This window comes from Sinocyclocheilus anshuiensis, unplaced genomic scaffold, assembly GCF_001515605.1.
Source record: "Sinocyclocheilus anshuiensis isolate Anshui unplaced genomic scaffold, SAMN03320099.WGS_v1.1 scaffold1257, whole genome shotgun sequence".
Taxonomy (NCBI): domain Eukaryota; kingdom Metazoa; phylum Chordata; class Actinopteri; order Cypriniformes; family Cyprinidae; genus Sinocyclocheilus; species Sinocyclocheilus anshuiensis.
Genome location: NW_015548249.1, coordinates 120,261 through 131,089, shown reverse-complemented (window position 1 = coordinate 131,089; position 10,829 = coordinate 120,261). Strand labels below are relative to the sequence as shown.

Here is a 10,829-nt window from a genome sequence, read left to right as displayed (position 1 = left end):
ACACTCACAGACACACTGTGACAAATGTCCCTAAACAAACATTCACAATTTGAGAGGAAGTGACAAACAGCCACATTAAACAAAAAATCACACTAACCTGCCTCGCACCACAATACTAATGAGCTTATTCTCTAAAAACAACCTGCCCTCAATTTCACTCCCACAAAAACACACAATTAATGTGAAACACAGCATGGCAACAGTCAACTGACTATATTACATACCTACTGTATTTATAAAATGTTTGCATCTTGCCCTAGAATGTTATAACAAATGATTTCACACAACATTTGAGAGTATCCCTGACAAAATATTTATTATTATTTATCTGAATTATTTAAAAAGGCATCGTATAGCAGGCGTTGCATTAGTTATAAGGCATTTTGTCTGCGTATGAAATGGCAACGTATTACAAGTGGAAATACCCGATTAAAGGCCGCATTCAAAGGGCGTTGCTCCATTGAGCGTCTTTACAATCGCTGTTGTTGCGCTGTTAATGCCTTTATTTAGCTATGATCATCTCTGTTGGCCAGTGCCCTCCCATGGTGTTGAAAGGCCGAAGATCGCCTGATCCTCTGCCTCGCTTATGTCACGCCGCCCACCGCCCACCGAGCGCGTCGGTCCGGCCGCAGCGCGCTGGAGAGGGCCGCGGTGATTGAAGTCCTGACCGCCTGTTGAGGGCTCGCTCTGCGGGAGAAGAGTTCAGGGGACGTGTGGAATAATTATTATGTTATTTAAGGGTGATTTACAACACAAGACCACGTTTGGTCCGCCGTGGAACTGTTTGCCTGTTACAGGTTGCTCTAACTGATTGTTATGCCACTTATTTAAAGGCCATTGTTTTCATTCACGTGACACACACACCCTATATTTAAAATGTTTTATAGGCTATTTAATGGCTTTTCAACTTTAAGCAGCAAAACAATTATGAAACAAAAATAAGTGCTTTTGGCATATTGTAATGAATGCATTGTATAAAGTTGTATACAAATATATAGAACACGTGTGACAACTTGCCCCAGTCCAATCTAAAAAAATACCCTGTCTTGAAAAACAACCTTTCAGTTACAACCTACCATCATTATGTAATTTACCATTGGTCTTATTATGGATTTATTAAGTGTGGAAACTGAAAGGTAGTTAATTTTCTGCATACAACAGACCCTATTACTGGTTCAAAGATAAGAGTCATAAATAACAGAAACATATTGCTGTAATTTGCCCTGCAATTAAAACAATTACATGGTAATGGTTGTTATTTATTATGGTAAGTTTAATTGGCAGTTAGCATTATCAGCTGATTGCAACTTCATTGCATTTTTCTGCACTTTCTGCTCCATAAAGTGGTCCCCCGGAATTATTTTGACACTTAAGACACACAAATGAATGTCAATGCTTTAGTTGTCACGCTAGTTGCATTTATTTCAAAGGAAGAAAGCACAAGTTTACCTTTCAAGCAAATATTTAATTATAAGAAATTTAGTAGGTGTTAAATTTTACAGTTATATTGAGGATACCTGGAAATGTAACACTTTTTGCTGTAGTCTGTAAATGTAACTTTGTATTATTTATTTATTGTTTTTTTACACCGTGTACAGTATATCTCTAACCTTTTAATATTTTCTCACATTTAAGGTGAAGTTATCTTCAATTATTCTTACACTTTTTCATTACTCTTAAGAGCAAAGAGTGCAGTTGTTACATCCTATCACAGCCGGGTGAGTTGTAACAGTTGGGTGGGATTGGTTGTAACACTAATAGAAAACATGGACATCAGGTAACACATTTATTTTGTTTAATGATTTTTTCGTAATCCCTTCCCCCAATTCACCTTGTTTAATTTTAAGTGTTTTATTACAAAAAAGTGAGTTATATTTTGTGAGTGAAATATATTTTAAAACAGCAAACAAATTGAACAATTTTATCAATTTAAACAAGAAAATCTGCTGATTCTGGTGCTTGTAACTTCTTGTTGCAAGTTAGGGCTAAATGCAAATGAAATTACAGCTCAGACGTTTTTCAACCTATTTATTTAGGCCTATGTGATCCTTCATTCATTCATGTAAATCTTTTATATTCTTACACAGACACTTACAACTTTTACTGTCCCCTCAGGAGGGTGGTGATCATGATACTAATTTCACACACTATTTTAAATTTAGGATTTTGACTCATTCTGGTTATTAAATGTTATGTTAACCTGGAAGACTTAATGGTAACTGTCTTCATCCACTCTAAAATCACCTTGACACCAGTTGTTTAATATGCAAAGATGGCTGAGAAGTCAAGTTAGCTCTGAGAAAAGGTCTATCGCGTGTTTGCAGATGCCACTTGTTTTGGTATATTTTTGATATAATGCGTTTTAAAATGCGGTATAAGTCTACAAATACTTTTTGGTGGTATTGTGTAGAATATGATATGACGCGTATGCTGTGGAGAATTACTACGGTGACCGAGAAGTGAAAAGCAAATCACAATTCTGAAAACAAAATAACAAATTACAAATGCAAATGCAAGTCTAAAAAACAAAATAACAATTCAGAAAGCACAACAACAATTCAGAAAACATTATAACAAGTCAGAAAACACAATGACAAATTCGAAAACAAAATAAGTCAGAAAACACAACGACAAATCCGAAAACAAATTAACAAGTCAGAAAACACATCGACCAGGGTTCGATCCCGCCTTTTGCCAAACTTTTTTTTTCTGAAAAAAGTTCGGCAAAAGGCGGGATCGAACCCGGGTCGATCGCGTCAAAAAGCCAACGACAAGCACTTATCCACCTGCACCAATGGAGCTGATGATTTACAGCCACTTTTAACTAAATATAAATAGACAGCCCGTATTTTTTATTCCATAGTAAAGGCAATTCATACAATACATTTTTGTTTTTTAGACTTGCATTTGCGTTTGTAATTTGTTATTTTGTTTTCAGAATTGTGATTTGTTTTGCACTTCTCGGCCACCGTAAATAAAGCACGTGTGTGTAAATTTACCAGTGCATGCTTCAAAACAGATCTGCTGCACATGATAGCCAACCTATAATCAGACAAGATGGTTTTTCACCGGAATAGCGATAGTGAAACACGTAATGTAAGCACGGTTTGTGTGTAAGAGAGAGAGAGAGAGAGGAGGAGAGCGTCCTTCAAATAAAACGAAGGCCTATGCGTTTGTAATGCGCAAGTGTGTGTGTGTTTGTAATGCGCGAGTGTGTGTGATAAGGAGGTGGGGGTGAGAGACCCCGTTGTGTTTTGACCCCCTAAACAACTCCCAGTCTCCATCTCTCTCTCTCTCTCTGGTTTAAAGCTTCATCGCTCATTGTGGAGAGACGCATTTGAGCCCAACGCGTCGCGGATAGAGCGGAAAGAACGCGACATCATCTCAAACGCGCACGCTAATGCTGGATACTCGGCCCGGTCCACGCTTCTGCTGCTACATTCTTATTAAGGTGGGGTATCTTTATGCCTTCTCATCATATCCATAATATAACCCAATTTCCATAACCACAACATTTACGTGGATACATAATTTGTTATTCATTTAGTATGTGTATAATATAATAATATTATAGGCATTTCTCATTCACTCTAGAACACTTATTAAGCTGCTATTTTGGTGGATACTTTTCAAGTGAAAAGCAATCTTATCCACTACTCTATGTGCTTGCATTTATTTTATGATGCCCCAAATGCTTCTGGACCAGAATTTGAATATGGTATCAGTAAACGTTTGTGTTACAAAGCATGCTTAGTTTTCTTCAATGTTTTTTATGCTTTCGTTCTTGTAGAGAGTGTGTCTTATCTGCCGCTCTGGTGTATGTCATCCGTCAGTGAGTGTGTGAGCTCGGCTTCCGTATCGCATGGAGAAGAGGGTAGGTCCTGTTTTTCCCTTTATTTTCCAGGTCCATTTTTTTGCTACTTTGATGAAAAGGATGCTATCATGTGGATACCAAAAACAAACTGAGTAACACGTAAGCATAACTAAAGATAATAACTATTGTGATGTACAAGCAGTGTGTAGTCTACACTCCAAAAATAATTCTTATTTTGTAATTGTTAGATTTTTGGCTGACACTTTATAATAACTTCCAGTCCAGCGTCCAAGTCAGTAATAAACATTATTCCATTATGCGATGCTTAGTTGATGCTCATTAGGTAATGTGCATTTAAATAGTATAAAGTAGGCTATCATTAAACTTTCATTTATTTATTTTCATGTAGGCTTACATTTACTTGAAAGCCAGCTAAGTTCACAAAGGTGCTTATACACTCAGCTACTCAGTTTTATCCTTAATATTATCAATTACATGTATTCAGAAAAGCAATAAAAGGCAAACATCAGATGGAGTAGTGTAGGAAAATAGCATGCTCTAGTAAGGCAGATGAAGTCGGTAAGTAGGTCAACTTTTGTGCTACAGTGAGCGGCCAAATGGAAAATCTTGTTGCTTTCTGTCTACTTACAAATGGTAATTATGATCCTGTTAATTTGGCATCGGTCTGTTCAATCTCAAATATAAGCTCTTTTATCTGTCCCCGCAATATTTGTTCTCATGTGTCCTCAAATGATCCAGGAAATTCAATGACACTGATTGGTATTTTTTTATTGCCTGTAAAAGCCTGTTAGATTTGAAGTAAAAAATTGCCATCACTAAAAACTGATATTGGTAAGTCCCACAAATATTTAATTTTCTATGATCTTCTACATTACGTTTGCACCTTTAAGCTTGTGAAGTACACATTACTGATTTCTGTTTTCTTTAGAAAAAGCAACGCTGCAGCATACAAAATTACATATATTCTGTTCATGTTTAATTCTATTTAGTTTGCTTGAAACTCTACTGCTTTTAATTGGTTGTAGTTTGTCTATAATAACTTTAATAATTTACACTACTAATCATTATGTGATTACCAATCAAATATGTTCATCAAAGTTTGATTATGTTTCTGTCAATAGAAAGAAAAATCATCAAACATTGGTTCACAAATGTTTATATGTATTTGAGCTATTTTTCTGTTAAGCATTATATGATGTCTGTTAATTACTTAAATGAAGTTATTATAAAGTGCTACAATACTAACATAATTGATCACATTCGAGACTTTGGATGTGCTGCGTGTTTATGTGTTTTACATATTTTTTAATTCTTACATTGTCCATCTTTGCAGTAGGCATACTTAATTTTAGCTCCGAACGTCTTTTTGGTTAATCAATTTTATTATGAATTGCGGTGTCCTAAATTTTTAGTTACTTATCATTTTTTTCATAACAGAATATTCTTTTGAAATATATTCAAGACCATGAATATGAAAATATTGCAACTTCAGAGCCAAATGAAATGTTTCATGCCATGGTGAAAACACATATGGAGAAATAAGTATATCACACATGTATATATGGAGTTTATATGCTACAGAAAATCCTGATTATTTACAGAGGCTTAAATATGTTTTTTTCTTTTTTAGTTAGAATGTACTTCGCAGAGGTGGCTTTCATTAAGTAATGCTATTAGTAATGATTAATACAACTTCCATCTCAATAATAGGTGAGCACAGTCATTGGAAATTGCTAAAATGAAATTTATAGTTGTGCAGTGAGAAGTAACAGTTTTTTTCTTATTATTGATTATTCCGAAAACATTGTGTAAGTCTTTTTCTGATTTATCTGAGTACAGCATTAATCAGAAAGCTGACTGTAAAACCACATAATTAGTATAAATGAAGGCTGGATGACTTTATGTATTTGTATGTAAGGCTGTTAATTATAAATCAGCTGGAAAGTTTATGTCCCTGGGTGAATGTTGCTTGGCGCTCTGAAAAATCGCACATCAAAGCCTCCCCGCATCTAGTGTTTATTAAGGAGGAGATACAATTAGCAGCGACTTCAAACAGCCTAGCGCTAACTCACATACTCAAATGTACTGTCAATCCTGTAGCCTATATATTTGTACATCATAATAAATCCCCCACACACACATTGCACATCTCAGGCAATGTCTTATCTTTTAAATTTGTCTTATCATGTCTCTCCGTATCTAGTATGAGGAGTTGGTGCACTACCCAGGCTCTGACGCCATGCCTGTGGGAGACTACATGAGGTCACTTCCTCTGCCACACTATGGCCACACTGTGCCTGACTCCCTGAAACACCACCGGGACCAGATCTACGGGTGAGAGTCTGGTTACTTTAACCATCTGTTACCTCCCACGAAACATGAATGAGCATTGCATTTGTTAATATATATGCCTTCAGGTCTTGGTTAGTTCTGACTAGGAGAATTATGGCATCATATGCGGTTTTTGTTAGAATAAAATACAGTAATATACTTTTTTATTTTTTTTTAATTCTTTGACTTTCGCACATGAAGATATTTTTTTTTAGCTTGAAACAAAACTGTTCTTTCACAATTAAAAACTTAAAGGGGTCATATGATGCGATTTCAAGTTTTCCTTTCTCTTTGGAGTGTTACAAGCTGATTGTGCATAGATAAGATCCCTGAAGTTGCAAAGACTAAAGTCTCAAAACCAAGGAGATATTCTTTATCAAAGTTAAGACTCTGCCACGCCCCCCTAAAACGGCTCGTTCTAACACGCCCCCACATATCTACCTCACTATGTGGAAATATTTGCATAATGCCGACCAAATGTTCATGCAAAGAAAGAAGGCATGGTTTCAATAACAGCAGTTAGTGTTGAAGCAGCCATGTCAGAGAGACACTGTGTGTTGGTCAGCTGGCCAATCACAGCAGACTGCGCTTGTCGGAAGGAGGGACTTTGTAGAAAACGAAGCGTTTGAGAGAGGCGGGGCATAGAGGACCTACAATAATGTGCAGTATTTGAAAAATAATGTGTTTTTTGAACATTAAAGCATGTCAACATATTCTGTTACACCAAATACACCAAATAATAATCTTTAAAAAAGCATCATATGACCCCTTTAAAAAAATATAACTTGCACAGTCATAAAGGTGAAGTTTGTAATCTTTGCACCACTAGAGGCACCAAATGGAATTGGAATGGAAGTAATTACAACTTTCAGGTTTTCCAAACACTCCCATTGGTCAGATGAACTGGTCAGTTATTCTGGCCCCAAACTCACTTCATTGGTCGAGCCAATGTTGATGATTTAGGCTACTCAAACAAAAATAGCAATGTTTGAAATATGCCTCAGAGCCATTTTATTTTCAATTTGAGGGAACGCCAATCTACAAGTAGTTTACTTATAGTCCTCTATCCACATTAAGCTGAGAAAGGAGAAAGGATATAACATCAAAACAATTACACACTTCACCTTTTCAGAAAATCCAGAGTAGTTATGACATTTGTGGTGGCATTAAATTTTTTTTTAGCATAAACACTATCAATTTTAGACAGGATTAGCTGTGTAGCATTTTCTTACCCTGCTGTGTTTTCTTACTTGGAGCATATGTGTGTTTATTTGCAGTCATCCTCTGTTTCCACTCCTGGCTCTGGTATTTGAGAAGTGTGAACTTGCCACCTGCTCACCACGAGACTCGATGTCAAACTCCGCCCATCTCCCCTGCATGACCAATCACAGTGACGTCTGCTCCTCTGAATCGTTCAATGATGATATCGCGGCCTTTGCCAAACAAGTGAGTAACCAAGCCAATCACATTAAAGCCAAGCACACGCCACAAGACTGAAGATCGTCGTGCTGCGTATTGACCTTTTAAATTTTAAATTCCAAGTCAGTTCTTAAATTGAAATTTAATTTGCATTGAGGTAGAAAACAGGATGCAGGCGTACAATTCAAATTTGAATTTAAGAAAGTAGAATTAAATGAAAGGAAATTCAAAGAAATTCATATAACTGTATATTTTGACTATAAAAGCAAAGTTTGTCAAGACAAACTTTGAATTCTGGCATGACAAAGCCTTGTTTGAAAGTTACCCCCCCCCCTGACAGTTTATAAGCCTTTTGTACAAAGATAACAATAGACTGGGATTTTCAACTTCTAGTCTCAGACTAGTTTAACATATGAGACAACAGGCTTATGCCTTGTAGTGGTGTTTTCTATATGTTGATTTTTTCTGTTAATTATTTTAGATTCGATCAGAGAAACCTATCTTTTCATCAAATCCAGAACTGGACAATCTGGTAAGATATACATGAGCTTTTAAATAAGTGGTTCCATGTAATTTTGTAAAGAGCATGACAGTTTTAACCATATGATCTCTTTGCACAGATGATCCAGGCCATTCAAGTTCTAAGGTTTCATCTATTAGAGCTAGAAAAGGTATGCTTTTCTCTCTAACAACATGTTTGTAAAGCTTACCCTTATATTATCATGGAACATGTCCTAAAAAAACATGGTACCATGTGTGATTTAGTGTGTGATTTTCTTCAATGAAACTCCCGTTGTAATTTACTTACCTCATTTATTCATTTTTATTTATTTTTACTTTTTATTTAGTGTGTGATTTTCTTCAATGAAAATCCTGTTATAATTTACTTACCTCATTTATTCATTTTATTTACTTTTATTATTTTTATTCCATTTTTTTTTCGCAATCGTCCTAAGGACGGCCATTATGCTTGCTTCCCCATATTCAAATGTGGCATGTCAAACTATACTATACGCTTGCTATCAGTGACACCAAATAGCACGCTCACATGTTTTAAAACCAGGCGTACCAGGCTCCTTTTTAGAGATAGACAGCTCTTCTCACAATACTCTTAGCTTTTATTGTATTCAAAAGAGCAGCATGAACATGCTATGAATTTTTAGCTTTATACAGTATATGTTAATGAACCTGATATCTTCACTTGTCTCTCATAGGTTCATGACCTCTGTGATAATTTCTGCAATCGGTACATCACGTGCCTTAAAGGCAAGATGCCCACTGATTTGGTGCTGGAGGACCGGGAGGGTGGATCCAAATCTGACATGGAAGATTTCACTGGCTCTTGCACCAATCTGTCAGAACAAGTAAGTCAGTAGACATCTGACACATATCAGGGAGCTAGTTGCTGCCTGTTACTGGGTGTGTGTGTGTGTCTGACTGTGCCTGTCTCTCCTGATCTAGAATCAGTCTTGGTTGCGAGATCCGGATGACTGTGTGTCGACCCCCTCGGGCACCCCCAGTGCCTCCTGTGGCCTCACCTCACACAGCGCAGAGAACTGCAGCGATGCCGGTACTTATCATTTTACACACACCAGCTATAGTGAAGTCTAGCATTTTTGCTGCATACTGTTTTATAAAACTCTTACGGGAATTGTGTATATTATATGCAGTGATAAATGTTTCAATTTTGCATGTTTAATTCAACAATTGGCATCTTGTTATCATCTTGGAAATAAAAAAACAGTGTTAGGAAGGTTACTTTGGAAATATAATAGGTTACAGATTAGAAGTTACCCTATTCAAAATGTAATAAGTTGTGTAATTATTTCAATTACTTTATTAAAGTAATGTAACTGATTACTTTTTGATTGCATTTTAAAAATGTTCTAAATGTTAATCATTTTAAAACATTTAAAGCAGGCAGGGTTAACCTTACAGTAGGACTCAACATTGATCACTGTCAGATTTTCAAAATCTGTTGAATTAACCTTTGGGAAAGAAATCAATCATATTTGTATGTGTGAGAAAATATTCAGATGTAACCCCCTTTGTAATCTTAACATTTTCATAAGTAACTGTAATTTAATTACACTTTTTTTTGTTCAGTAACTGTAACAGATTACAGTTACATTTATTTTGTAACTAGTAACTAGTTACTCCCCAACACTGAAACTAAAAACATATATTATTTTACATTTTCAATCCTATCCAACAAGATATTTCATTATGCTTGTGTGTTGTTCTGTGTCAGGTGATGGGTTGGATGGAAGTGTGGCATCTCTCAGCACAGGAGAAGAAGATGAAACAGATAGAGACAGACGAAACAAGAAAAGAGGAATCTTTCCCAAAGTTGCGACAAACATTATGAGAGCTTGGCTCTTCCAGCACCTGTCGGTAAGAGAGAAAACATGCAGTTAAAAACCTACTTAAAAACAACATTTTTCTTTCGTGTTCCATGGAAAAATAACAGCATAAATGTGGAAGCTGTGGTATTTTGTTACTATGGTCAATTTTGATAAGGGTTGAGACTGAGAGAAACAGTAGCATTAGGAGTTAAAACTGGTGGCAGAAAAACACATAACAGCAAACTGAGCTTGAAGAAAGTTAAGAGGAAAGCTTAAAAAAAGAAGATGTGATAAAAGGTTTGGAAAAGGTATAATGAAAATGGTCATCTTTATTGACCATCTCAAGTTAATATCCAAGAATTTATGAACTCTTTGATGATTAATATTGCATAGATGAGCACAGCTGAATTGAGCAATGCTTTAGCAGAAGTAGCAATGAGCATATGGTAATTGCCAACTAATGACGCTTCTGTAATTACAAATGACAGAAGATCCAGAAGTTACTAATAATAACAAGAATAAAAACAATGTGAGTAATAATGCGGTAACAAACTGACTTGAGTGAATAAAGATATTATTAAAGAGCATTCTCAGATTACCTCAGAGATGCACAACAATAACTAGTGTTAAGGAACTTGCTCCTTTAAAGGGGTCATATGATGCTGCTAAAAAGAACATTATTTTGTGTATTTGGTGTAATGAAATGTGTTTATGCGGTTTAAGGTTAAAAAAACATTATTTTCCACATACTGTACATTATTGTTTCTCCTCTATGCCCCGCCTTTCTGAAATGCGTCGATTTTTACAAAGCTCATCGGTCTGAAACGCGAGGTGTGCTCTGATTGGCCAGCTATCCAGTGCGTTGTGATTGGCCGAATACCTCAAGTGTGTGACGGAAA

The 10,829-nt window shown here is 36.0% G+C and overlaps 1 protein-coding gene across 2 annotated transcripts in view; it reads left to right on the top strand.

The window, feature by feature from the left end:
* The first annotated feature begins 3,025 nt into the window (after positions 1–3,025).
* LOC107655298 (homeobox protein meis3-like) overlaps positions 3,026–10,829 on the top strand; it is a 10,149-nt gene continuing 2,345 nt past the window's right edge. The window contains exons 1-10 of one of the 2 annotated variants that reach the window (XM_016442753.1): positions 3,026–3,096; positions 3,310–3,451; positions 3,791–3,874; positions 6,039–6,169; positions 7,444–7,612; positions 8,067–8,117; positions 8,206–8,256; positions 8,800–8,949; positions 9,047–9,155; positions 9,837–9,979. In XM_016442753.1, the coding sequence (XP_016298239.1) occupies positions 3,863–3,874; positions 6,039–6,169; positions 7,444–7,612; positions 8,067–8,117; positions 8,206–8,256; positions 8,800–8,949; positions 9,047–9,155; positions 9,837–9,979 (816 nt within the window). In that variant the 5' untranslated portion in view covers positions 3,026–3,096; positions 3,310–3,451; positions 3,791–3,862. Of the gene's footprint in view, positions 3,097–3,181; positions 3,452–3,790; positions 3,875–6,038; positions 6,170–7,443; positions 7,613–8,066; positions 8,118–8,205; positions 8,257–8,799; positions 8,950–9,046; positions 9,156–9,836; positions 9,980–10,829 lie in introns of those variants that run through there. The other variant, XM_016442752.1, reaches the window with a different exon arrangement.